The sequence below is a fragment of the Mauremys reevesii genome, linkage group 3, assembly GCF_016161935.1.
Source record: "Mauremys reevesii isolate NIE-2019 linkage group 3, ASM1616193v1, whole genome shotgun sequence".
NCBI classification, from domain to species: Eukaryota; Metazoa; Chordata; order Testudines; family Geoemydidae; genus Mauremys; species Mauremys reevesii.
The window spans coordinates 3,233,296-3,260,000 of NC_052625.1; the positions used below are offsets into that span (position 1 = coordinate 3,233,296).

At 63.5% G+C, this 26,705-nt stretch overlaps 2 protein-coding genes across 5 annotated transcripts in view; one reads left to right on the top strand and one right to left on the bottom strand.

Annotated features, from left to right (window-relative positions):
* Positions 1–25,363, top strand: part of LOC120400515 (phosphofurin acidic cluster sorting protein 1-like) — a 107,399-nt gene extending 82,036 nt beyond the window's left edge. Inside the window, exons 6-24 of one of the 3 annotated variants that reach the window (XM_039529162.1) lie at positions 81–172; positions 2,053–2,133; positions 3,443–3,502; positions 8,479–8,630; positions 12,073–12,154; positions 12,535–12,606; positions 12,993–13,123; positions 13,865–13,997; positions 14,222–14,326; positions 15,869–15,975; positions 16,689–16,843; positions 16,997–17,107; positions 18,489–18,591; positions 20,911–20,953; positions 21,085–21,127; positions 21,453–21,594; positions 22,157–22,380; positions 23,249–23,362; positions 24,289–25,363. In XM_039529162.1, coding sequence (XP_039385096.1) covers positions 81–172; positions 2,053–2,133; positions 3,443–3,502; positions 8,479–8,630; positions 12,073–12,154; positions 12,535–12,606; positions 12,993–13,123; positions 13,865–13,997; positions 14,222–14,326; positions 15,869–15,975; positions 16,689–16,843; positions 16,997–17,107; positions 18,489–18,591; positions 20,911–20,953; positions 21,085–21,127; positions 21,453–21,594; positions 22,157–22,380; positions 23,249–23,362; positions 24,289–24,404 — 2,066 coding nt within the window. In that variant the 3' untranslated portion in view covers positions 24,405–25,363. The remainder of the gene's footprint in view (positions 1–80; positions 173–2,052; positions 2,134–3,442; positions 3,503–8,478; positions 8,631–12,072; positions 12,155–12,534; positions 12,607–12,992; positions 13,124–13,864; positions 13,998–14,221; positions 14,327–15,868; positions 15,976–16,688; positions 16,844–16,996; positions 17,108–18,488; positions 18,592–20,910; positions 20,954–21,084; positions 21,128–21,452; positions 21,595–22,156; positions 22,381–23,248; positions 23,363–24,288) is intronic. The other 2 variants (XM_039529163.1, XM_039529164.1) reach the window with 2 other exon arrangements.
* A 475-nt stretch (positions 25,364–25,838) lies between these two features.
* The window catches only part of LOC120400514 (cullin-9-like), a 38,441-nt gene continuing 37,574 nt past the window's right edge, over positions 25,839–26,705 (bottom strand). For both annotated transcript variants that reach the window (XM_039529161.1, XM_039529160.1), the window contains 2 exons: positions 26,415–26,611; positions 25,839–26,333 (listed from right to left, as the gene is read on the bottom strand). In XM_039529161.1, coding sequence (XP_039385095.1) covers positions 26,043–26,333; positions 26,415–26,611 — 488 coding nt within the window. In that variant the 3' untranslated portion in view covers positions 25,839–26,042. The remainder of the gene's footprint in view (positions 26,334–26,414; positions 26,612–26,705) is intronic.

Consider the following 26,705-nt stretch of genomic DNA (forward strand, 5'->3'; position numbering starts at 1 on the left):
CCCTGGGCATGCTGGGTGTTTCCCAGGGGTGGGGTGGGAGGCTCTGGCTCGGACGTGGCACCTGCATTTTCTGGTTTCAGATCGCTCCCCAGACATGGATAACTACTCGGAGGAGGACGACGACAGCTTCTCTTCAGAGCAAGAGGCCAGCGATGATGCTGTGCAAGGCCAGGTAAGGGCGGCTTAGCCCTGCTGCCATGGGGTCTCAGGTCAGAGTGGGTCCTGCCCTCAGGGAGAGGGGATGCCTGCAAAGCCCTGGGGCAGGAGGAATGGGGCCCCCTTGGCCCAGACCCTCTCCTGCCCTGGGAATGAATGCCCGGGCCTCAGGGGAGCAGAGAACAGGGGCCTCGGGGCGCTGGCCAGCCGCAGCATGCAATAGGTGACGTCTCGGGGTGAAGGCTGTTGGAACACTCTGGAGCACAGGGCTGCTCTGAGCAGATGTCCTCCTTCGTCGAGCCATAGATCCCACAGCCAGAAGGAGCCGTTGTGAGTATCTAGGCTCATCTCCTGCGTGACACAGGCCAGAGAACTGCCCTGAACAAACTCCAACTTGAACTAAAGTGTCACTGTTAGAAAAACGTCCCAGCTGCCAGTGCTGGAGAACTCTCTCTAATCCCCAGTCAGTGATTCCAGTGACTTATGACGCTCACTGGTAAACATCTGCACTGTATTTCCGGTCGGAGCTTATCTGGCTTCAGTTTCCAGCCCTGGGCCGGTGTTAGACCTTTCTGGGCCAGACTGAAGAGCCCGTTATGAAGTACTGGGCTCCCATGTAGGTGCTTTCAGATGGGACCGAGTCAGCCCGTAGCCTTCTCCTTGATAAGCTAAACAGATTGAGCTCTTTGATCTATCGCTCTAAGGCAGGTTTTCCAGCCCTGCATCATTCTCGTGGCTCTTCTCTGACCCCTCTCCAATTTATCAACATCCTTCCTAAATCGTGGCACCCGACCTGGACGCAGGAGTCCAGCAGTGGTCACATCAGTGCTAACCAAAGAGATAAAGGCCTGGTCTACACTACAGAGTTAGGTTAACGTACGGCAGCTCTGTAAGCGTCCGCCCTACAGTGGAGCTCCCACCGATGTAACGCTCCCACTGCACCGACTCAATGAGCGAGAGACGTAGCACTTAGCCAAGGTGGTTAGGTCGACGCAGTGTCCGTGTAGATGCCGCGTTGCTTACAGCGATTCCTGCTGCCTTTCAGAACCCGTCCCGCAGTGCCCCACACGGGCAGTTCTGTCGGTGCAAGTGCTCCTGGTGAGCATAGTGTGGATGTGTGAAACCGCTTCGAGGACTGAGTGGCTGGACATTGACGTAATTCTGTAGTGGAGACTTGCCCACAGTAACCTCTCTGCTCCTGCTCCCAGTGTCACCCGGCTGCGATGCCGGGCTGGCATTAGCCCTTTCAGCTGCAGAGTCGCACTGGGAGCTTGTGCTCAGCTGAGTATTCGCGACGCCCCCCAAGTGTGTGGCTGAGGAGTGTCCTGCGGAGCTGCTGTTCATGACACCCAGGCTTCCTGTGGGAAAGGAGCATAGTTCAGCTGTGGGCCCCACCTTGAGCTGCTCCCCACGAGGCCCAGGACCCTGCTCCGGGGAGCCCACGTCTCCCTTCTCATGCGTGTGGCAGGCTCTGCAGTGACAATGGGTCACGTGAACTCCAGCGGGCTGCACACCAGCTGGCTCCTGGAAGCCTCGGTCTGTTCTTCCCCCATGGCCTAGGCTGGGTCACGGGCAGCTTAGCCTGTAAGCGGTGTGGGGCAGGACACGTGTGGGTCTCAGGTGCTGCACGAGCAGTGGCAGGGTGCGCTGTGCAGAGCACTCTGGCTCTGGCCGTGCGCAGTCTGCCGGGGGTGTTTGTACCCGATGGTCATGGAGCGAAGCAGGGAGCAATCAGTGAGCACTGGCCAGCTGGGAGATAACAGGCTTGCGCTCTGGCCCGGCCAGCGTCTGGGCATCATCTCAGAGGGCCCTACACTGGCCGGGACCCTTCCGGAAAGACAGGGGTGCCCCGCCGTGCTGTGCCCTTCTGATGTGCTGCCGTCTCTGGCCGTTTAGGATCTGTACGACGAAGAGGATGAAGTGAGGAAGCCGAAGAAAGCCCGGAGGAAAATGATCAGAACCACGTCCCTGAGCAGAGTAACGTCGGCATTTCTTGTGTTAGCGCAGCAGCGCTGGGACTGGGGGGGGAGGCCCAGCAGGGAGCCTCCGCAGCACTTCCCCAGCAGGAGGCGCTGTGAGCTCTGGCTGTGTGGAGCTGCCCCTTGCCCCGCTCTCAGTGAGCAGCTGGAGGGTAGCGGTGCAGGGCGCTGTGCCCCTGGGGGAGAACCCCTCACAGAGCAGTGATCTCGCCCGCAGGCTGTGAGTGGTGTGTAGCTCAGGAGAGAGCGGCAGCTGCCCATCCCTGGGGGCCATTGACTTGGCCCTGTGGCTCAGTCCTCTCTGCCCTGCTCCCTGGTGGAGCCTGTGCCGCCGTGAGAAGACTGGTGTGAAGCGTGCGGTACGGCCCATTGCCGTGAGGGCAGCCGCGTCCCCGGCTCAGAGCACTTGGAGGTTTGCAGGGTGCATTCCCCAGCCCTCTGCTCTGCCGATCCACAGAGCTTCTCTGGCCCCCAGCACTGTCGGAGCCCCTCGCACCTTCCCTAACGTGCCCTGGGAGCCAGGGCCGGGCTGTTCTAGCTGAGGCCCAGGGAGCAAAGTGACTGGGCCAAGGGCATACAGGACGTCTGGCAGAGAGGAGACTCGAACCCAGGTCTCCTAGTCTTGTTGTTACTGTTGTTGCTACCGAAAGCAAAGGAAATCTGGCTCTCTCTCTTCCCGCACCTCCGGAGCCCTCAAGGTCACGTCTTGTCCGTCAGTCTGCCAATGCGCCAAAACCCAGCCAAGCTCGGCATGGGCAGATTCTGCTCCCGTGTCTCCTAGTCAGTGTCAGAGGGCTGTCCGGACCTTTGCCCCTTCAGAAGGGGTGGCCAACCCGAACCAGTGAAGAGCTCTGCCCTTGGGATGGCTTTGGGGAGGCCGGGGCTGCAGTGGCTGCTGCTGGCCCCTGTGCTCAGGAGGGGAAGGGTCTGGGGGCTGTGCTGCAGGAGAGTTTTCCACATTTATTCCAAAAGCCCCGCTAAAAATGACCAAGAGCCGGGGGGCTGTGTCTCTGCACAAGGCTGCTTTGCAGAGGTTCCTTTGTGTGTGTTCCCTCCCGTCTGTCTTTGTCTGGGGAGCTCTCGGAGTTCGGCCGCGTCTCTCTGTGTTTCGCTAATGACAATAGCTCACAAGCCCGGAGGTGCTGACAGAGCCGCTAGCTTTGAGGCTGTGGAGGGGGCCCACCTCTCCCCATGTGGGGGCGCCGTAGAGCTGTCAGTTCAGCACACGGCACAGTGAAAGCAGGGGCAGCGGGGGGGTGGCAGCTCCCTGGGAACCTCACGCGTTTTCCTCTGTCCTTTCCTTCCAGCAACCGAACTTCAAGCAGAAATTCGTTGCTTTGCTGAAGAGATTTAAAGTGATGGATGAGGTGAGAAAGGGTGGGTCCGTCCCTGTCTGACACCTGGCGCCAGCAGGACAAGCACCTTGGGATCAGTCCGGGGAGCCAGGGGGCCGTGCTTCCACCATTTTTTACCGGAAGTAAAAAAGGCGACGGGGCGAGGGGGCAGAGAGGAGCAAGTGGGGGGCAGGGTCTTAGGGGGAAGAGGTGGCGTGAGGGCAAGGGGGAGGGGGGAAGGGGCCACAATTTATGCGCCGGTGGCCCCCCCACACACACTTTTAGGAAGCTTCCGCAGCTCTTGAACCAGTCCCTTGGCTCTCTCCTGGCAAACCCTACGTGCAGATGTGTTCGAGCCCAGCGGTGCCCCTCAGGGACACGTTGTCCACCCCATGGAAAGCCCCCTCCGGCCCCAGGCGACGAGGCAGCACCCCGGCACGAGCTCTGTGTAGCGTGAAGGGAGGGCACTTGTGGGCAGCCTGCTAGCGGAAGAGCCTGTACGTGACTTGGGCAGAGCGCTGGGGTTTGGCTTTCCGGCCTCCACGGGAGTGCAGCCAGCATGGCTGAGGGCATCTCCTGGTGCTTTCAAGTCCCAAAATCCCAGCATTTGCGTTTCGCGATGTCTGAGAACAAAGTGAGGGGGAAATTGGTAGCATAAACAACCTCAGCCCATCTGTCTGTGGTTTGGAAGAGCTCTGGTGCCTCAGGGGCTTGGAACAGGAGCTTAACTTTCGACCGGGGGATAGTGCTGGGCCCTGAGAGGTGCCTTTTGCCCTCCCTGTGACCCCCCCACCCTGGTTTGGCCAAGTTACAAGACACTAAATTGCCGTTTGCACATGCTCAGTTGAGCTTGCTCCAGAAATCTCAGAACATTCCATGTGCACTGTGCATGCTCCTCAGTCCCCCTGAGGCCACCCCAAGATCCAGAGCCGCCCTCGTGGGGACAGAGACTGGCTCCTCCTGCTGCTGCTGCTCATCAAAATGCCCTTTGGCCTATGGGAGAAGATGAGGCAGGAGCCCCGAGTTTGACTTCTGCTAAGGGCTGGAGTTAATGGTTCAGGTCCCTTCACAGCTCGTTACTGAGCACAGCTGCTGTCCCTAGAGGGGAGGCAAGTGTCAGCCACCCCGGGGACAGGAGCAGTAACTGGGGGAGGTACAGGGTCCTTCCTGGCAGAGCTCTTCCATTTGACAGAGCATCCCTGCCCCTTAGCGGCAGGGGCTGGGCTGGGCTGTCTGTAGAATGAGGCTGTGGCTGTATCTGTAACCACTGCTCAGGGTGTTATGCATCCCCCCATAGCTGGCCGATGCAGGATAACAACCTACTGCTGCTATTAATGTAGGTACTCCTTCAGCTCAAGTGGCTGAGAACTACGTGCTGGTGCCGGCGGGCTGGGGCTCAGGCTGGAGGGGAGCCGTTACGGCTGCACGTGACAGCATTAGAATTTTCCTTTTCAACACCTGTGTGGAAGAAGGAGGCTGTCGAGATTGCCGGGTCTGACGCTTCGCAGGCAGGAAGCGCAGGAAGTGCCCACAATGGAGGGGGCTGGGCCTGGCTGGGCTGCCTCTGGGCCTGCAGCCCTCGGTCGCATTGCTCGTTATCTGCCCCACTGCATTTCCGGTGGTGTCTGCGCTGACGTCCACTGTCACCCCCAGGGCTCTGCCTTTGCCTGACACGTCTCCACCATTGCTGGGCTGCCGGGTTCAGCTCCACCAGTGGCAGCCGCTGGTGTTTAACCACGTCTCGGCTAACCCGGCTGGGAGCAGCCTGCATGGCACCGTGGCTCCCATGCGGGAGGAAATGGGGGCTGCCCCAGTGGTGGGAATGAAGGGAAAGTATAAGGGGAAAGGCTAGTGTAGGCAAGGGCTTCGGCTCTCAGCTCTTCTGGCTCCTAGGCCGGTTTCTCCCATGTCTTATGTTCTAAAGCTCATGCTTCAGGGTTCCAACTGGCCCCCAGCAGGGGTCAGGAAGGGATTTCCCCCACCCCGCAAAAGTATTCTGGGGTGGTTGTTTTTTATCTCCTTCCTCAGAAGCCATCAGGGATGCCCACGGCTAGAGATGGTTGGGGTGGGGGAGGCAGCACCGAGCAACCTCTCTCAGGTGCTGGGCTGGCTCATGTGCTCGGGGTCTGGCTGATCGCCAGATGTGGGGTCAGGAAGAAATTTCCCCCTGGGTCACATTGGCAGTGACCTTGGGGATTTTCACCTTCCTCTGCAGCGTGTGGGTGCAGGTCACTTGCCAGCACTATCTGAGTCTAACTCACTGACTCATTTCCCTGCCATTGCGGGGGGCTGGATCAGTCCCCCCGTTCTCTGCCTCTGGCACGTGACAGTCTAGTCTCCTGGGACTGGAGCACTTGGGTCTAATTCCAGCTGGGTTTAGTGCGTGGGTGCTGGAGGGAGTGACCTGTGATCTACAGGAGAACTGGCAGGATGGACTGGTGATTCCTTCTGGCCTTAGGCTCTATAACTGATTTTGGGGTGTCTTAGCTTGTTCTCCCCAGCTGGGGGGAGCTGCATTGTCACAGCCAGGTCGGGAGCAGCCAGACCTAATAGTCAGAGTCTGCAGTCACAAGAAGTCTGCAGAGTCTGCAGTCGGCTTGGCCAGGATACCAGGGCATCAGAGCAGGAGACAAACTGGAGATCAGAACCACCAGTCGGGCTGCCAGGAAATCAAGCCAGAGGCAGAGCCCAGTTCAGACAGCTTCCTGTTCCTGGCTTAAGTAGGGCCAGCGGGCCAATCAGCTGCTCTGGGACTCTGCCAATAGGACTGTAGGGGCGGAGTCTCAAACTGGGGCTGAGCACCATGGGTCCCAGGTAACCAGTCAGCAGCAGGCTGCCAGGTGGAGGGTTGGAGCGTGGCTGCTCCGGTTGAGACCTGTGGGTCATGACACAGCAGAGTCTCAGCTCTGGTCATTTCTGCCCATAGTAATAATCTCGCTCCGTCTCTGTCTCACATGGCAATAGCAGCTCCCTAGTTCTTTTTTTTAAATATGGAGCTATACCAATCTCCTAGAGCTGGAAGGGACCTTGAAAGGTCATTGAATCCAGCCCCCTGCCTTTGCTAGCAGGACCAAGTACTGATTTTGCCCCAGATCCCTAAGTGGCCCCCTCAAGGATTGAACTCACAACCCCGGGTTTAGCAGGCCAATGCTCAAACCACTGAGCTGTCCTTCCCCCTGATTCACATGTTGTTTACCACACGCTTCCTGAGTGGAGGTGAAAAGGCTAAAGCAGCCTGAGCCAATCCAAGGTGCCCCAGCTGGACGTCTGCCCAGAGCCCATTCCCTGCCGGGGGTGGTCATCACCCTTTGTTCATGGGCTTGTAGCCAGTGTCCGAGCCTGGAACGCGTCAGCGTGAAGGTTGCCATGCGGAGAGGGGGCAGAAATGGACAGGGTGGTGTGTCGTCACGGCGTTTAGCTCCCTACGTTTGATTCTCTGGGTTGAGCCGGCAGTAGGTAGAACCGGTTGAGGGCGTTTTGCTGGGAGAGGAGAAGGTGTTTGGTTGTGTTGTCTGCCATGTAACCTTCCGTTTCTTCTCAAAGAACTTCAGTGCCCCTGGGCAGCCTCGGCCGGTCCCCCTCCTTAGTGCAGAGGGCCTTGGAGGGGGAATGCTGGAATTGATGGCTCCCAGAGGGTTGTATGGGGTGCAGAGCTGGCCGGCTTGGTCTGGCCTGAGCGGCAGCAGGGCTCAGTGGAGGACTTCTCAGATACTCCTGTGACTGGTTGTCCCTTTGTGAAGCCAGATCTGGTTGGTTGCTTGACAACGGGCAGGGTATTCTCCCTTCTGCTAGCGGGTGTTTTGGCGATTACCACGGTGTCTCCATTCCATAAGGATACAGTCGGCGAGCCCCCAAAAGGCAGACCAGTTTGTCTGCATTGGGGTGGGTCCTTCCCGAGTGGCCTCTTGAGCGGAGCAGAGTAGCTGGTTTGGGAGGAGTCTGCTAAGCCCTGGGCTTTCCTTGCCAGCGCTTGGTATCCAGTGAATTTGGATCTCTGCCTGAGAAGGTGGGTTCCAGGCTTTGTTTTGGTTTGACTTCAGAGACTCAAGCGTGAGGAGGCTGTGGATTCCCATGGCTGAAGGACTCTGCCATGTCTCTTCAGGGTACGTGATGAGCATATTATGGGGAGGCAATCACTCACCCACGGACTCTGTAGCTCATTTTGACTGAAGCCAGCCCCTGCCTGGCTTTTTGCGGGCTGGGTCGGTCCTGTGTGCGCGGGCTGTGGGTGTTAGTCTGGTGGCTTCGGCGCTCAAACGGGGCTGGAGTTAGAGGCTTGGGCCCTCCAGCCCTTGGCCTCATTGGTTTCAGAAGAGTTAGTCCTTCCCCTGAGAGGCAGAGCACGTACGGTCTTGCTTGGCCGCCAGTCTTAGGCCTCCCTGGGGGTTGATGGGCAGTCTCTTGTCCAGTTTGTGGGCTGCATTTGATACGTCCGTCTGGAAGACCAAGGCAGGTGTCTTCAGGACAGAGGGGTTACAGCTTCGTGCTGGGCACATCCCAGGGCTCTATCCCTGGAGACAGGAAATTAGCCAGCAGTGATGGTGGAGCGGCCACGGAGGAGCGCGTGCGGGGAGGTGTCTACGTTAGGGCAGGCCAGGACGCACGGGGGATTGGCCTCGTTTCCCCCGCGGCAGGCCCAGCTGTGGGCAGTGACTGCGGGGAGCTGCGCTCGGGCCCCCGCCCGTTTCGTCCCTCGGGTGGCTCTGTCGGCTGCTCTGTGAGGACAGGCAGGCCCTGGTGGGGGGAGGGCCTGGAGGCGTGTTTCCAGAATGCTCCAGGAGTCTCAGAACAGGCCATAGCCTGGACCTTGCCCTGCCCATGTCAGTGGAGAGAATCCAGGTGCCTGGGCCAGGCTGGGACAGATCAGAGCTGAGATCCCCACACTAGGTGAGCACCAGCTCCTCCTCCCCTCCCTGCTGACAGGCCTGTGGGGCTGCTCCTCTCCAGAGAGCACGCAGCTGGGGACGTGGGGAGGGAGCGATGCTGTGACCTGTGCTTCTCTGCCGCAGGTTCTGGACTCCGACCCGGTGGGCCAGACCCGAGAAGTGGAGGAGGACCTGGGGCTGCTCTACGACAGCTTGGAGGAATGCAACAACAGCGACAGCGGCCCCGAGCTGGAGGATAACGAGAGCGTGCGCAGCACCCCCAAGCCCACCCTGAGGTGAGAGCAGACGAGAAACGCAGACGCATCACATGTCCTGCAGCGGGTGTGCAGGGCCAGGCACCGGCGGAGCTCCCCATGCTGTGCCCCAGGGCCGGGCACAGCTGGCACTAGTCCCCAGAGGGCAGTTACGCTCTCCTCTACCCCATCTCCCAACTCGAGCCCCAGGCAGTGCTTTCCTTTCTAGACGCACTCCCGGGTTCCTTGCAGCACACAGCCAGCAGCTGGGAGGCCTGTCGTCCCCTTTGATTCATGGGAAAGCTTGGAAAGGAAGCTTCCCAGGCTACCGCTGCGCAGCGCCAGATGCTGACCGCGGACAGCCGGAGCAGCACAGTACCTGGCTAGAAGTCGCCTTGCCTGCGGAGTGCATTTCCTGCGTCTCCTGGAGAGCCAGCCCAGAGCAGGACCAACAGACTCGCTTGCTGCCGGAGGGAGGGAGCATGTGCACTGGTCCCCAGGGAGGAAGGAGCCCTGTCCCTGCTGGCCTCCCAGAGGGTGGCTGCCCATCTCTGAACCCCTCTATTTCTGCGGTTACTCCACAGCTGCACACGCTTTCCGAGGGAGGCCAGCTGAGAGATAGGGTATGGTATTGAATCTCACAGCCCCAGGCCAGGAGGACCCACTGGGATCAGCATGGGCCAGAGACCAGCCCCCAACCATTGCCAGAGCAGAGCTTTTAGAAAAGCAGCCAAACTTGACTGAAGAATTGCCCGTGCTGCGGAATCCAGCACGACCCTGGATGAATTGTTCCAAGGGTTCATTCCTCTCTCTGTTTGTCCATCTTCAGCTTCCAGCCACTGGATGGTGCTAGACCAGAGCCCACTACGAACGATCTGTTCCCCTTGTCAGGGCTTAGACTGTCACCAGGTCCCCCCTTCACCTTCCCTTGGGCAAGCTAAATAGCCAGAGCCGCCGGAGTCTGTCCCTGGGAGCCGGGTGTTTTCAGCGTTGGTTTTCGTCTCGTTCCTCACGTGCCCGACTCCTTTGTTTTCCCCTCTGGCTGCGCGAGCGAGCTGCCCACGGTGACACCCAAGGCTCTCTCTGGGGGGTGCCAGGTGCCTTTGCCCACGGAGTCTCCAGCGAGCTGCCCACGGTGACACCCAAGGCTCTCTCTGGGGGGTGCCAGGTGCCTTTGCCCACGGAGTCTCCAGCGAGCTGCCCACGGTGACACCCAAGGCTCTCTCTGGGGGGTGCCAGGTGCCTTTGCCTCTCACTTCCTGACTCTGACTTCCTGAATCACCTCTTGTGGGGGGCTCTGCCGCAGGCCAAGCACTGCCCCAAGGCTCTTCTCCTTTCCCCGCTGCGTGGTCGACCTGCTCAGAGCGCCGTAGTGGGTTGGGGAGGGTGATTTCCCTTAGCAGCAGCCGTATGGCTTTGTTCCTAGTACGCAGTTCAGCTGGGTTTTACCTGGGATTGAACTCAGGCGCCAGGGTCTGCAGTTCGCAGGATCGTACGACAGGCTTTGAAGAGACGGCAGCGACGTTTGCTGCTCTCCAGGGCCCCGGCACTGGCTTTAACACTGCGCCTCTTTTTATTGCCGACTCAGCCGCTCCGTGGCTAAGCCCTTGGATGAAGCTGAGGCCATTTTGCTCCTAGGTTCAGCAGTGCGGTTCTGTTCTGTGGAAACCACGTCCTAGATGTCTTGGGTCACGTTCTGCCTCTTCGATAGCCACGGGCCAGGAGGTGGTGTCGGTTTTGGCCCCCTAGTCCTGTGCCCTGGGCTGCTTCTCAGCTTGTTTTAGCCAAGGCTTAGAATGCGTTGTCGCAGCCACCAGCCTTTTGGCTGCACACCACATCTGTCCAGCTGTGCTGGGGTTCCTGGATCTCCACCAAGCCCCCACTTCCCTCCAGATCCGGGACTCCAGATACCAGCTCCCTTTGCCTGGAACCCGGGCCTCCGCCAGCCAGCCACGTCTTTGTCAGCTGCTTGCTGGAGCAGACGGTGCCGGGAGCCTCCGGAGCTGGCCTGCCTGTGGTTCCTGGCCATTCCTTCCTGTCGCGTGTTCACTGGGAAGATCTTCTCTAACCAAACCAAGCAGCTGTGGGGGCACTGCAGGAAAAGCCTCGTGATCTCGTGGGGTTCGGGCAGCCAGTGCTCTGTACCCACAGTCAGCTAGTCTAGTCTCTCGAGCTGAGGGACTAGCAAGGGATCTGCCCGGGGCTTGTCTCCACTGCCAGTCATAGGCAATCATCCAGCTGCTGCATAGCCCCGGCGTCTGGAATGCCCATCGGCAGAGTGGCTGCGGGAGCCGGGGCGCGAGCCTGCCTTGTGAAAGGAGGGCGGGGGCGACATTTCTGACTCTCAGGTCATTAAGCGCTGGCCCAGGCTGCCAGGGAGGCAGTGCAGTCCCCAGCCCTGGGGGTCTCTAAGGCCAGGGATGGTCTGGGGTTACTTGGCCCTGCCTCAGCGCAGGGGGCTGGACTCGGCGACTCTCCGGGTCCCTTCCAGCCCATGCGTCTGACTCTGCATTGGTGTAGGTCGCCGAGCACGGGGGGTGTTGATCTCAGCTGTGTGTTCCCAGCTTTCTGGTGGGGGTGGGGCATTGGGGTGGGGTGACCTCGGCTCACGTTAAACACGGTGCAGTCTGGGAACGGAGAGGTGACCCCAGCACCCCCTGTGCATGGGACGTAGCCCTGGCAGCCCCCGAGAGCCCCAGCTGTGGGAAGGAGTCAGACCCCAAAGGCTTTGCGTCATCCAGCGACAGGTCCCTGAGGCGCCCGACAGCTCTGCTGTGTATGACGGCCGGGCGCTGTCCCCCTGCTTCGCTGTAGCAGCCCCCTGCCCCCGGGCTGTCCGCCTGGGAAGCGCCGCTGTATTGCAGGCCTGCAGGCAGTGCAGCCCCGTGGCGTGTTCCCTTCACACCAGCACTCCCCCTCTCGGAGCTGCGCGGCCGCACCACCTCCTGGGAGCAGCCTGGGCGCTGGGGATCCCCACCCGGCCTGGGGATCGCGTTCTCTGCCAGCCAGGAGTCCAGCCAGCCCCTGGGCACCGCAAGGCCTGGGAGACGGGGAACCAGTCTGAGGTGTGAGCACACATCAGGCTCCCTCAGACAGTCCCAGTATGGGAGGGCAGGAGTAAACCTGCCCCAGCCCCCCCCGCAGGGAACCGGCCCTTCCTTGGTTGCCAGCCCTGCGCGCCCCCTCCGGGAACCACAGGTCCCCGACTCAGTCCAAGTCTCCCCCCCACCCCGGCCCAGTGTGAGTCTGAGGGCAGGATCCCTGGGCCCTCAGTGTCGTCCCTTTGCGGCTCAGCTCCCGGCGCTCTCTGGTTCAGCGTGTCGAGGGGACAAGCTCCCCTCCCTGCAAGCTTCACCCCCTCCCCCGGGGGCGCTGGGCTGGGCCAGTGCCGGAGCGAGTGGGGGCCTGTCTGTGGTGCTGGCTGAGTGGGGGTCCCGGTGTCCTCGTGTCTCTCATCTCGTCCCTGTCTGTCTCTCTCCTGCAGGCGTTTCTTTGAGGGCGTCTCTCACTCAGGTTCCCAGACTGAGATCGGCCAGAAAGGGCAGGAACAGGAGTCCGGCAGCCCTGTGAGTCACACCCCTGCCTCCTCGTCCTCCCCCCCGGCCGCCAGGCCAGCAGCCTGTGGGCCTGGGGTGTCCCACCGGGAGCCAGGCCTCCCGGGGAGGTGTCTGTCACCTGCGGGTCACTGCGCTGCGTTTCCTTCCCATTTGCTCTCTCTCCTGGGTGCGAGCGGCGTCCTCTCCCGGCACAGCCGGACGGAGCAGGAGCGCTCTCGGGGGGCACTCTCGGGGGGACAGAGGATTGGCGGGAGCTCTGGGGTGCAGGCTGCCCCACGCACGCGTGTCTCCAGAGGCAGCCAGACCCACATCTGGCTGCCCTGTGCTGGGGGCCAGGCTCGGGGCTGCCCTGGGACGCTCTGGTCTAGACTCTGGTTCCCCCTTCCCAGGGACAAGCAGAGAAGCGAAAGGCCGGAGCCCCGCGGGCCCTGGAGGAGGTGGGCGTGGAGGTGGTAGCCGCGGTGAGTGTCTGTGCTGGCGGGCGGCCGCGGCTGAGCCGGGGTGTGTGGCTGGCTGAGGCTTTTGGGGGGTGTCCAGGCACCGGCGCTCAGGGAGCGAGCTGTCCCCTCGGGTGGGGGTGGGGGGAGGGGGCAGACGTGGGCAGGGAGCTGAGAGGAAGGATGGTCCACAGGCTCCCACTGGGCCCCCCCACAGAGCTTCTGGGCCCCCATCTAGTAGGGCCGAGCGCTCAGGTCCCACGGCGATGGGGTCAGAGACGTGCTGTAGCTAGGTGGTGGGAGGGCAGTGCGGGGGGGGCAGGAGACTGGCTGTGGGCCCATCAGCCCCTGGGAAGGGGTCTCGGGGCCCTGGTGTGTCTCCTGTGTCCAGTGACTCTGTGTCCCCTCAGGTGCTGGAGGCGGAGGAGCCCTCCCCACGCCCCGGGGCGGCAGAGGCAGCCGGGCGGGAGAGCAGTGTTGACAGGCTGGCCCAGCTGGCCAGCGTCGGCAAGCCCGAGCCCCCAAACGCTGTGTCGCCCAGGTGAGGCAGCTCCCGGCCGCAGTCCCGGCCTGCACGGCCGGGCCGGCTACGCGGGGCCCCGGGCTGGGACGGGGCGAGCGCGGCTGGGCCGGCCACGCGGGGCCCCGGGCCGGGGCCGGGGCCGGGGCGAGCGCGGCCGGGCCGGCCACGCGGGGCCCCGGGCCGGGACGGGCGAGCGCCGGGCCGGGCCACGCTGGGCCCCGGCCGGGACGGGCGAGCGCGCCGGCCGCCACGCGGGGCCCCGGGCCGGGGACGGGGACGGGGCGAGCACAGCTGGGCCCACCACGCTGTTCTCTGGCAAGGAAAGTGCTGATGGACCAGTCACAATGGGATGATGAGGGCCCAGCCCAGGTGCAGCCAGCCTGGCCACGGGGAGGCCCTGCCCAGCCCTGGGTGCAGCTGGCCCGGCCCCAGGGGGAAGGAGGGGGAAGACGGGAGCCCTGCCCAGCCCCGGGTGCAGCTGGCCCGGCCCCAGGGGGAAGGAGGGGGAAGACGGGAGCCCTGCCCAGCCCCGGGTGCAGCTGGCCCGGCCCTGGGGGTGGGGATGACGGGGACCCAGCCCCAGAGGCGGGGGAGGACGGGAGCTCAGCCCGGCCCCAGGTGCAGCCATCTCTGGTGTTGCGGTTGCAGTGGTGTGGGTGCAATTCTGGGGACCTGGCTGCCCCAGCCTCTGCAGCCCCAGCTCTGGGGCCAGGGCTGCTGCAGCGTAAGCTCTAACTGCTGGAGATTCTCACCCTGCAGCAAAGCTGAGAGCAGACAGGTGTGGCGGCCCCGCAGCACCTCCATGAAGGACCGGCAGAACTCGAAGGGGCAGAGCGACCGCGCCAGCAGCCTGGACAGTGAGAGCTCGCCGGACTCGCGGCACAGTGCCCAGGTCAGGCTGCAGCAGTGTGGGTGGGTCGCGTTCCTGCCTCTCGCAGGGCAGGGGGCGCGGGGGGGCTGGGCCCCATCTGCTCACAGCAGAGGCAGTGGGGGGCCTGGTTTGGTGCCTGCGGGACCCTGGCCCATGTGGGAGGCGTGGGAGCGGGACAGTGGCTGGCCTGTGGGAGAGCAGGGGATCCCTGCAGCGTTTGATCCTGCCTGGTCGTGCTGTCTTAGGTGCCCCGGAAATCCGTCTATGATCAGCTGAACCAGATCCTGATCTCAGACGAGCAGCTGCCGGAGAGCATCGTCCTGGTGAATGTCGCCGAGTGGCAAGGGCAGGTGAGGAGGGAGGGGAGCCGGGCTGCACACCACCTGGGCAGGCTGCCTGCGGGGCCGTGGGAGGTGGTAGCCTGGCGGGGGGAGGCGACCCCAGGATATAGAAGGTTTCCAGGCTAGGGCCAAATGTCCTTTGCCCTCACTCGGGGGCAGCCGCTGGAGAGCACGATCGGCGCCTTAGGAACGATGTGCTACACGACAGAGCAGCAGGAGAGCAGGGGAACGCGTTTCGGTTTATTGAGAACAAGGAGATCCCGGCTGGAGAGGGTAAAATTGTCGATAACGGTGCGGAAAAGGCAGAAGTGCTCGGTGACGGTTTCCGTGCTGGATTCGTAAAGGAACCTGGCTGACGTGCTTGTGTCGCATGTGGAGGACGACGTGCTTTCCAGTCCAGCAGTCACCGAGGAGCATTAAACACCATCTGCCAGGGACGAACGTTTTTAAAACAGCAGCCTGGAGAACTTGTAACCAAGAGTCTTAGCAGAGTTGACTGTGGAGCTCTCTGATGCTAATTTTGAATAAATCTTGGAATACCAGGGCCATTCCAGAAGCCCGGCTGGGGGCTGGTGTTGGGCCAGTAGTCAGAAAGGGCAGGTGGGATTAGCTGGCTGGCTGCAGGCTCATTAGCCGGCCATCAGTCCCACGCAGTGTCATGGAGAGGCTGGGATGGGATCCAGCGAAGGGCAGGAATATCATTCATGCAGCCGCGGTGGGGTTATGGAAACCAGGTCTTGTCAAGCAGCCCTGATTCCATCTCTGATGGGCTTACAAGTTCGGTTGGCAAAGGTCACGGCAGAGATGTACCATAGTGAGACTTCGGGACGGGGTTTGACTCAGCTTCACGCAAGGCGCCAGTTCGCAGACCTCGCCCAGCCTCCCGGGAGCCCTCGTTAAACAAGCTGCCTGGCAGAGCTCGCGAGGAGTCGTCCTTGGATGGGCGTGTGGCTGGCGGGATTCCTCAGGGCTCGGGAACACTGGCAGTAAATAGAAATTGCGGCTGTTGCACTCCGGGGAGCTAGTGAGACGTCACCGGGAGGTGATTTTACCCGTCTCCGGCGTTGGCACCGCGGCCAGGTCTGGTGTCCGCCATTGCAAACATGGAGGGGGCAGAGAAGAGCTGTGGAAACATTAGGAGGGCTGGAGAAAACGTCTCACAGTGAGAGGCTGCTCAGGCTGCTACAGGGGAGACGGGGGGTGACCAGATCACAGTGAGTAAGTGGGGGAGAAAATGCCAGGGCCGAAAGGAACTTCAGGGGCCCCTCCCCCAGCTGGGAGACCGGGCAGGCAGTTCGGCGCGATCACACCCCGCTGGAAATGCCCTGCCCCCATGGGAACGGAGTCTCTGGTCCAACCTCCTCCCGCCGGGGGCCCTGGGGTAGGGGCCTGGCGCAGACACCCCAAAGAGAGGGGGACGCCGCTAGAACTGCTCCTACCGGATGAACTGGAGCCACTGGGGGGAAGAGAAGGGACGTGTGTGGGCTCGGGCTGCCGTGGGTCCCGCGGGCTGGGCTGCAGCCCCTGCCTTCTCTGGCTTTGTCTCGACAGTACCTGAGCGAGCAGCTCCAGGCGCACAAACAACCCGTCATCTCCACCTGGTCCGTGGCCGACGTCCAGGCTGCCTTCAACACCATCGTCGCCCGCATCCAGAGATAGTGAGTGCAGCCGGGCGGGGTGGGCGGAGACTGGCTCTAGGGGCAGCACGGTGGGGCAGAGGGCTGGCCCTGAGCTGCCTGGGGGAGGAGCCTGGCTCTGGCTCTGGGGGTGGGGGAAGGACCTGGCCCAGATGGCACTGGAGCAGGCTCAGGGACGTGTAGTGAGGGAAGGGTTTGAAGGAGAAGCCCAGGGGTGCTGGAGGCTGGGGGGGAGGAATAGCTCAGTGGTTTGAGCATTGGCCTGCTAAACCCAGGGTTGTGAGTTCAATCCTTGAGGAGGCCACTTAAGGATCTGGGGCAAAAACTGGTCCCTCCTGTGAAGGGGGGGGGGGGACTCAATGACCTTTCAAGGTCCCCCCAGTTCTAGGAGATGGTATATATATCAATTTTTTTTTAAATTAAAATTGTGCACCATCGCAGGATTGGGCCCTGGGTCCCTGGGCTGGGAGCAGGGATGGGCTGTCCAGCTGGGTGTTGACACTGGACCCTAATGATGGCGGTGTCAGTCTCAACACTGAGCACTCCTGGCTGCTCCCCGTTAGCTGAGCAGCGAGGCGGGACACAGCAGACCTGCCCCGGGGGAGGTGGGCCCTTCGTCTGGGCTCGTGGCCAGCCCGGGGCCTGAGGAGGGAGTGGGCTTGTCTCCGTCGCTGGCATCTGTCCCGGCCCCTGCGTGGCTCTGAGTCTCTCAGGGGTTTCTCTTCCTTCTGCAGCTGTAACTGCAACTCTCACGTGCCTCCCCCAGTCAAAGTGGCCGTGGCGGGAGAGCAGAGCTACCTGAGCATCGTGCTGCGGTTCTTCGTGGAGCAGCTGGCCAGCAAGACCCCTGACTGGCTGAACTACCTGCGCTTCCTGGTGGTGCCACTGGGTAAGAGCCACCCGCTGGGAGCCCCGGTTCTGGGGCAGGGGCTGCAGGGCTCCCCAAAGGCAGCCCGTGGGGGGGAGAGGAGGCAGCAGCCGGGGCATCGGCAAGCTCTGCTCCCGGGAGGAGCCAGCGTCACTTCCTCCGTCTGCTTGGCAGGCTCACACCCGCTGGCCAAGTACCTGGCGTCCGTGGATGGGAGGTACAGCGCCCTCTTCCTGGACACGGCGTGGAGGGAGCTGTTCAGCCGGGCCGAGCCCCCCAGCGCAGGTGAGCAGCAGGGGCGCCCGGGCAGGGCCAGCTCCGGGCTGTGCGGGCAGCTCACCTCTCCCCTGTGTTACCAGATGTGCCCGATACCTCGGGTTCGCTCATTGATTCGGGTGACTCTTGGGGCGGGGCTCTGTCGCGGGGGTTCTCCTACGGAGCTGTCCTGCGGTTCCCCAGAACCAGACGAACACACCCACGTTAACAGAGCGCGTCTGGGAGGACCGGGTTAATCAGCACTCCCAAGCTGGCCCCTTAGATGTCCCTGGACTCAGCAGGCTGGGGGAGCAGCACTTCTACGCTGCCACCCTCATATGTCCCGGGTTCAGCACGTCCCTGTCTCCGCTTTCACGTTACAATTGTTCTGGTTGTAACCCACCTGATGAGCAAACCCCACCGGGTTCTGGCTGCAGGGACCTTTAGCTTAGCTACGAGGAGCATCGCTGCCGAGCGAATGGGGGGAGAGAGAAGCAACCAGCTTAACCATGAACGTTATTTATTGCCAGGTGGTAACCACAGGGGAGCCAGACAAACAAAACACTCGGAATATTCAATCGAACTTAAATGTGATGACAAAAGTCAGGTTTAGAAAACTGTCACTGATCACACGAGTCAGGGTCACAGGGCTACAGCTAGAGAGCGAGCGAGCTGGGTTCTCACCACTCCGGCTGGTGGGGGTAGCTGGGGGTCCGGAGGGCTGGAGACAGGCAGAGCCCCCAGCACGATCAGCAGGAGAAGATGAAGTCCCAGTGGAACTGATGTAGATTTTGGATCCAGGCATCCGAGCACTCACTTGAGCGTGGGAAGGGAAAGAACCATGGTTCAAGGGAGACACTAGATTTGTTTATAGGTAAACTGATGTCTCAGTGGAGGATACCAGAGTTGTTTTGTTCAGGCTGGACGCTAGGAGCTGCTCAATTCCTGGCTATGGGTCGTGTTCCTTCCAGGGGGCCCACAGTGCAGTTAGGCATCTTCAGTAGCTTGGATACTAGTAGAGGGTTATTGTTAGAATTGGTCTGATCACTTCTGAGCTGGCTGTGGGCAGGCGGGTACATTAACATGTGGAGCAGAGATCTCCCATGATGCACTGCTTCCCTGCCTTTCTGGTCCCAGAGTTCCCTGCGGTTCCTGCCTTGGGATCTCTGCTCTCCCTCCTATGTGCTAATGGGGATCCCTCCCTGTCCCCTCTTCCATGCAAATGAGGCCAGGGGAGTTGCTGTAATCCTGTCACCCTGGGGTTTAGGTGTCTCCTGCTTTCCGTAAGTCTTTCTTCTCATCAGCTTTGGTCCAAGCAGAGGCTGGGAGGGGGGGTCTCTTGTGAGTCAGACAGGCTGGGGGCTGGGTTCCCCAGAGCACAGAGCTGAGCGGGAACACCTTGCCTCCCCAGACACCGTGGACGTCCCTGGCCGCGTGGCTCAGTTCATTGCAGGAGCCGGCCAGTCTCACCAGCTGCCCATCTCCGAGGCCATGCTGACGTACAAACAGAAGAGGTGAGAGCAGCAGTGAGCACTCAGGCCTGGGGGCACAGGCAGTCACCCTGGACACCGCCCAGCCGTGCCAGCTGGTGCCAGCTGCTGCCGGGGACCCTTCCCCAGCCAAATCTGGGGCGTGGCGCTTTGAATCCCGGCCGGGTGGCCCCCGGGTTCTGCAGCGCCCCAGGGAGGTGTCTGAACTAGCCGGGTGGCAGAGGAAAGAGCAGCAGGGCTGAGGGAGGGGAGGACGGGCTGGGGTCCCTCCAACCCATGCAGGGTCTCTGGTGCAGTCCCCTTCTCGGCCGCCGCCCCCCAGTGTGTGAGTGGCAGAAGCAGCCGCAGGAGCCCTGAGCGGAGATGCCCAGATAAATGCCACCCTGTGCTCTTCCCGCCCGGCCTGCCTTGGCGCCGAGTGTGGGGCCCAGGCAGAGAGCAGGGATGACCCTTCCCTCTGGGGCCTCGTTTCTGATCCGAGCTCCGTGCAGTCCCGTGCGCTCCCCTGGTGCCTGCTCGTGCTCCCCCCACTCTCCGGTGGGGCACCCATAGCTGTCGTTCTCTCACGCTGCTGGCACGTGCCCAGTGCAAGGCTCCCGCGTGCAGCCCGCTGGGTATCAGCTGTTTGCTGCCACGGAGCCTCAGCGCTTGCTGGGTCAGCTGCCAAGCGGGAGCGTAGCTGGGGACGCGGGCGTCTGGGCTGGACACTGGGCTCCCCGGCCTTTGCTGGCAGACCCGAGGCACTTAATCCTGCTGGGCGGTGAGGCCAGGAACGGGAGCAGCGTGGCCAGCTGGGAAAAAGCCTACACAGCTACCGGCCAGCCGGCCTCATTCAGAGAAACGCAGGGCTGGGATAGCAGGGAGAGTGAGGGGCACTGGTAGAGCTGGGGGGAGCCCAGGCTAGCAGAGGTCTGGGGGTCAGGAGTGAGGGGCACTGGCAGAGCTGGGGGGAGCCCAGGCTAGCAGAGGTCTGGGGGTCAGGAGTGAGGGGCACTGGCAGAGCTGGGGGAGCCCAGGCTAGCCGGGGGCTGTGGGTGAGGGGCACCGGCAGAGCTGGGGGGGAGCCCAGGCTAGCAGGGGGTTGCAGGTCGGGAGTGAGGGGCACCGGCAGAGCTAGCGGGGGGAGCCCGGGCGAGCAGGGGGTTGTGGGTTGGGAGTGAGGGGCACCAGCAGAGCTGGGGGGGGGCGGAGCCCGGGCGAGCAGGGGGCTGCGGGTCGGGAGTGAGGGGCACTGGCAGAGGTTGGGGGGGGAGCTCAGGCTAGCAGGGGGCTGCGGGTCGGGAGTGAGGGGCACTGGCAGAGGTTGGGGGGGGAGCTCAGGCTAGCAGGGGGCTGCGGGTCAGGACTGAGGGGCACCAGGCTAGCAGGGGCAGTGCTAGTCCCTGAGCTGAGCGCTGGGAGGTACCAAGGTCATTTTCACGCCCTCTGTCCTGGCAGGGTTGGGGAGGGGTGCAGGGGTCAGCCCCTTGAATGGGCCCTGGAGCCGTCTTGCCCCTGGGGAGCGGGCGGGGCCGTGGGGCTGTGGGTGGGGCCGGCACCGCACCCGCCAGGGCCTGGCTGTAACGGCGCGTCCCAGCAGTGCGTTCACCTCTCCCTTCTCTTGGTTTGTGGCACCCAAGGAAGAGAAGCCTCTATTTTGATTTTTATATCAGGTACCTGCCCGTGGCTTGCTGCGCTGTGGCCTCGTTGCGTGTCCCTCCGTCCCATCCTGTGTCCGGAATAGAACCAGTGCCCCCTGCCCGCCCCTCAGTGCCCCCTGCCCGCCCTGCGGCCCCGGAGCAGGGCCGGCCCAGGAGCTTTGCATGTGAACTCCCTTCCCTGCAGCCCCCCTGCTGCTCCGTCTGTCGCTATCCCTGCTCCTCCCCTGCCCTTCCTACTAGCCTGAGCCTGGGCTGCAGCGTTGGGCGGGTGCTGTGCATGGAGGGGACGGGGCAGCACCCAGGGCCCCAGGAGAGCGGGGGCACTCGAGCCCCACAGTGCTCTGCTCCCGGTGGGGTGAACGGCTTGGGGGTTCCCCCTGCCAGCCGGGAGGGCTGGGCACTGCCCTACGTGGTGGACGACTCGGGGGCTGCCCCTGCTAGCTGGGGGGCTGGGTACTGCCTGCGGGGCAGGCTGGGCACTGCCCTACGTGGCGAATGACTCGCTGCTCCCCCTGCCAGCCGGGCGGGCCAGGCGTGGCCCTGCAGAAAGCCTTGCTCGGCCCGTAGGTGGCACCCGATCCTGAAGGCAAGGCAGGGCCCTGCCCGGTGGCCTGGCGCCCGGCGGCCCTGCCAGCCCCGCAGGTAGCAGCGTGGTCCCCGCGGCGGGTTTGCCGTCTGACCTTTCCCCTCTTCCCTCGCTTAGCCCAGACGACGACTCCTGCCAGAAGTTTGTGCCATTTGTTGGGGTGAGTGTCTGATGGGGGGGGGACACCGCACGCCAGCCCTGCCAGGCGCATGGACACGGGTGGGGCGAGGGGGGGGGCTGGCTGGCCGGCTGCAGGGCCAAGGGCAGTGTCTAACGTCTCTCTGTCTGCAGGTGGTGAAGGTGGGGCTCGTGGAACAGTCCTTCAGCGCCTCAGGTGAGCCCGCCCGGCGGCCCGGGGCAGTGGGGCTGGCTGGCTCTGCCTCTCCCCTCTGGTGGGGAACCCCAGGGGGGGCGGCAGCCTTCCAGGCCCCCTCCCCCCTCCTTGAGCCCTGCTGCAGCCTCGACTGGCCAAGGGAGCTGGGAAGGTCCCAGCTACACCAGTGGTGGCCCTAGGCTATGAGTGCCCATCCCGCCCCAGCACAGAGCCACAGGCAATGGGGTGTCACGGCCCTCTGCCCCACTGCTGCCCTGGGGATACCCCCCCCCCAGCTCAGCCCCTCTCCTCCCGCTAACTTGGCCCTGCCTTTCCCTCTTGCTAGTGGACTCTGACGATGCCACGGTCTGCACCAGTTCCCTGCTGAGCTCCGCACCTCCAGCCAGCGCAGGGACCCCCCACAGCAAGGAGGCCATGGGCACCCCACCACCCTCCCCGTCCGTCAGCAGCAGCCTCTCGGGGACTGGGTGAGGCTCCGCACGGGGACTGGAGGGAGGGTTAATGTCCCGCAGGCTTTTTAACCGTTTCCCTCCAGCAGAGCCAGCCACACTGCTCTGTCCCAGCCGCCTCTGCGTCCCCTGGCCCAGAAGGGAGGGGGCCCACGCTGCGCTGGGTGGGGCACACACGGCCGGGCACGGAGGGGCGGGGGCTGTGCCACACACCCCCAGCCCCTGGCCTGAGACTCTCTGCGGAGATTGTGGGCAATGTTCCCGTGCCCCTTGGGCCACATGGGTGATGCCCATGGGGAAGAGGGGCTGGAGCTGGCTGTGGGGCAGCTGGAGACCCGAATGGGGCTGGATCTTGTGGGACGCTGGGGCGGGAGGGGCGGCTGGGGCTGGATCTGAGGGACAATGGTGTGGGGAGGGGGCGGCTGGGCCCGGCGCTGAGGGGGCGGCTGGGCCCCACGCTGAGGGGTGGGAGGGGGGCGGCTGGGCCCGGCCCTGAGGGGTGGGGCGGGGAGGGGGCGGCTGGGCCCTGCGCTGAGGGGCAGAGCGTGGCTGGGGCTATGTTGCTGTGGCTATCGCCCAGGTCCCTGAGCCCCGGCGTGGAGGTGATGGGCCTGCAGGTCGACTACTGGACGAGCCAGGGGCCGGAGAAGAAGAAGGAGGGAGAGAAGCGGGAGATGGGCTTGAAGAACACACTGAAGAGCAACTTCCGGTTGCTGCAGGTCAGCCGCGTGCCCGGCGCCGGGGAGCTGGTCCCCCCCAGCACCATGGCCATGACCGTGGTCACCAAGGAGAAGAACAAGAAAGGTAAGGCTGGCAAAGGCCCACGCTGGTCCCCTGGCGGGGCCCGTACCAGCCCGGCCTGGAGGGGGCCGAGAGTCCCTGCCCGGCTCCCCTGGCGGGGCCCGTACCAGCCCGGCCCGGAGGGGGCCGAGAGTCCCTGGCCGGCTCCCCTGGCGGGGCCCGTACCAGCCCGGCCCGGACGGGCCGAGTCCCTGCCCGCTCACTGGCGGGCCGTACCAGCCCGGCCCGGACGGGGCCGAGAGTCCCTGCCCGGCTCCCCTGGCGGGGCCCGTACCAGCCCGGCCCGGAGGGGGCCGAGAGTCCCTGCCCGGCTCCCCTGGCGGGGCCCGTACCAGCCCGGCCCGGAGGGGGCCGAGAGTCCCTGCCCGGCTCCCCTGGCGGGGCCCGTACCAGCCCGGCCCGGAGGGGGCCGAGTCCCTGCCCGGCTCACTGGCGGGCTCGTACCAGCCCGGCCCGGAGGGGGCCGAGAGTCCCTGCCCGGCTCCCCAGGCAGGGCCCGTACCAGCCCGGCCCGGAGGGGGCCGAGAGTCCCTGCCCGGCTCCCCTGGCAGGGCCCGTACCAGCCCGGCCTGGAGGGGGCCGAGAGTCCCTGCCCGGCTCCCCTGGCGGGGCCCGTACCAGCCTGGAGGGGGCTGAGAGTCCCTGCCCGGCTCCCCTGGCAGGGCCCGTAGCAGCCTGGCCCGGAGGGGGCCGAGAGTCCCTGCCCGGCTCCCCTGGCGGGGCCCGTACCAGCCCGGCCCGGAGGGGGCCGAGAGTCCCTGCCTGGCTCCCCTGGCGGGGCCCGTAGCAGCCCGGCCCGGAGGGGGCCGAGAGTCCCTGCCTGGCTCCCCTGGCAGGGCTGGCTCTAGGAGTCTTTGCTTGCTTCTCCCAGTGATGTTCCTGAGTAAGAAACCCAAGGAGAAGGACCTGGAGCCCAAAAGCCAAGTCATTGAAGGGATTACGCGCCTGATCTGTACGGCTAAGCACCAGAACACCATGCTCCGAGGTGAGGGCGGCCCGGCACCACGCCACACCCCTCCAGAGAGCCAGCCAGGCCAACAGCTCTGCCCCCACTCGGACCCCGGCAGGCTGCAGCGGGGGCTGGCTGAGCTCTGCCAGAGTCTCTCTCCCCCCCAGCTGTGCACGCACACACGCTGAGCCCTGCCCCGCACAGCTGAGCTGCATGTGTGCTCTGAGCACAGCTCACAGAATGCTGGGCACCTTTAAGGAAGGGGTAGACAGACAGAAAATATCCTATTGCCTCTATAAATCCATGGTACCCCCACACCTTGAACACTGCCTGCAGATGTGGTCGCCCCAGCGCTAAAACGATCTCTTAGTCTTGGAAAAGGGCAATAAAAATGTTAGGGGTTTGGACTGGCTGCCGTATGAGGAGAGATTAACAAGACTGGGACTTTTCAGCTTGGAAAAGAGGCAACGAAGGGGGGATAGGATAGAGGTCTATAAAATCATGATGGGTGTGGAGAAAGTAAGTAAGGAAGTGATATTTACTCTTCTTAATGCAAGAACTAGGGGTCACCAGATGACATTAACAGGCAGCAGGTTTAAAACAAACAAAAGGAAGTGTTTCTTCACACACCGCACAGTCAACCTGTGGAACTCCTTGCCAGAGGATGTTGTGAAGGCCAAGACTATAACAGAGTTCAAAAAGAACTAGATAAGTTCATGGAGGACAGGTCCATCAATGGCTATTAGCCAGGATGGGCAGGGATGGTGGCTCTAGCCTCTGTTTGCCAGAAGCTGGGAATGGGCGACAGGGGGTGGATCACTTGATGATTCCCTGTTCTGTTCATCCCCTCTGGGGCACCTGGCATTGGCCACTGTCAGCAGACAGGACACCGGGCTAGAGGGACCTTTGGTCTGACCCAGTACGGCCACTCTTATGTTTGGCGCTCTGCTCTCTCCTCTCAGTGTCCATCGACGGGGTGGAGTGGAACGACGTGAAGTTTTTCCAGCTAGCCGCGCAGTGGCCAACCCATGTCAAGCATCTCCCCGTGGGCATCTTTGGCTACTCGAAGAGCGTGTGAGCCAGCCGGGCGGCCTGGGAGCCGGGACTCTGCTGAGTGTGGCAGGAGGCAGTGATGGCCATGGCCTGTCCCTTCTGCTGGGCACTGGGGGAGGTTCCTGCTGCCCCGCTCCAGGCCCTGACTGTTCCCACTGTCTCCCCCCGCCCAGGGGGCTTTTAACATGCAGCTGGAACTGGTGCAACAGGGGCATCCACGTGGCTTCCAGAGCTGCAGCCCCCCAAGCCAGCCTCCCACGACCAAGGGGCAGGGGGCCCACCCCAAGGAAGGGAGGGGGACTGGGAGCTGCTGGAGGGAGGGGGTGGAGGGGCTCAGCCAGCTGCACCCTCAGTCACGCCCTTTCGGAAGCCCCAGGGCCCCACTGGCAGCTCCAGGGAGTTGAGGGGTCCCTACCATTGCTCAAGGCCCCGGCAAGCCTGGGCCTAGCCCCCCTTCTCCCCCCCCACTAGGGAACACGGGGGCCTATGGACCAGCTGAGGCTCTCCTAGCGCTGCATGTAGGGGCCTGCTGCAGCGAGCCTGGGGGACAGGGCTGCTCCGCAGTGAGGTCCAGGCACGGGCCTGGGGGGAGCAGAAAGCTGGGCAGGCCCAGCTGTGCCCTCAGCACTCGTCAGTCCAAGCTGCAGCCCCCCTGCCCAGAAATGCTAGGGGCAGGCGGGGCTGCAGCTGGGGGACCCTGGGCACAGCTGCTTTCCCACTTACTGCTGGCCTGGGGGTCACATGCCGAGTGTGGCAGCCCACCAGCCCTGGCACTGCAGCGGATCTCACACTCCTACCCTCCGCCAAGCCCAGCCCAGCCCCTCATGCTGCCAAACCACTCCCTGCCCTCGGAGCCGCAAACGGGGGGCTGGGCGGCCGGCGGGGGCGTTACCCTGTTTTTTTACAAGATTCTATTTTTTTTAACTTACTGTATGGTTGCTTTTCTGGATTAATTTTAATAAATTAACGCTGGTACCACTGTGACTGGGGTGCAGGGTGTGTGCAGCTGCGCCCCGTGCGGGAAGGGGGGGCGGAGCCCCTCAGCCATGGCCAATGCTGCTGCCTCTCACACAGCTGCGTTCTGGTGGGCGAGAAGCCCCCACGGGGCGGGCGCTGGGGCTTGGGGGCCTACAAACCGTGCATGGCTACGGCTGCCGCAGCCGCCGGGCACTGCCCGGAGCCCAGCTCCCGGGAGACCGCGCCAGCCAGGGGGCAGGACTGCCGTCAACGCTGACCCCAGGCCCACAGGAGAATCAGGAGCTGCCGACGGAGCCGGATGTCTCACTTCTGCTACTAGCCTAATGGGGGCGCTGGCCCCAGCCTCACCAGGGCAAGGGAGGGAGCCCCCGATAACCTCCAGCTGGGCCCAAGCCCCTGCACGCTGGGGGTGAGGTGCCAGCTCTGCCGTTCGCTGGTAGGGCCCAGGGCTGCGGGCACAGATCAGCACAAGGAGGGCACAGACCAGCACAGCTGTTTTATTTACATTAAAAACCCCGAGCCCTTGGGAATCGTGTCTCGTGCTCCAGGGGCCGTGGCTGGGCCCAGGCAGGTGCTCTCCAGGCAGCCCATGCACTGCCTGTGATGGGCTCTGGCACCCCAGGGAGCAGGGCGGCAGCGCAGTGTCCGTGCCCGCCTGGCCCGTGCGCACAGCCCCGCTCCGCTTCTACCTGAAGGTGGAGAAGGTCTGTCTCCGCTCGGCGCAGGCAGCGTTGGGCATCGTCTTGATCTCCACAGTCTGGAAGGTGACTTGGGGGGGGCACTGCAGGGGCGGGGAGCGGGCGGGCGTGGGCTCCGTGGAGACGTACTCCAGCAGCTGGGGGTTGTCCTCCTGGCGCCGCAGGTAGCCCTGGCTCAGCAGGTGCAGGGTGCAGGACAGCACGTCCGTGCTGCTGCAGCAGAAGCTGAGGAACTTCAGGGCGGGGCCAGACTCCCATTTCTGACAGGCGTCGATCACCTGCGGGGGGAGAGGGCAGAGTTACTCCGAGGCTGCCGGGGCGCGGAGCCGCGCGGCCGCTCGCCTGCCAGGACCCCGTACCCTGAACACCAGGTTATCGATGTGCAGCTCCTTCTCCCCTTTCAGGATCTGGATGATGAGGCAGCAGATGATGTTCCTCTTCCTCTCCAGGGTGCTTCCCTCGTCATCCTCCACATTCAGGTACGTCTGCTTGGGGAGCAGCCACAGGCGCTGGCCGGCCGCCCGGGCCAGGGCCGCCTCGTTCAGACGCAGGACGCCTGGGAGCAACACAGCCGCACTCAGCCAGGCCCAGGGAGCGGCTCCTCCTGCACCCCCGGCCCTGCTGGAGGACCAGCCCCAGCCCTCCCCCCC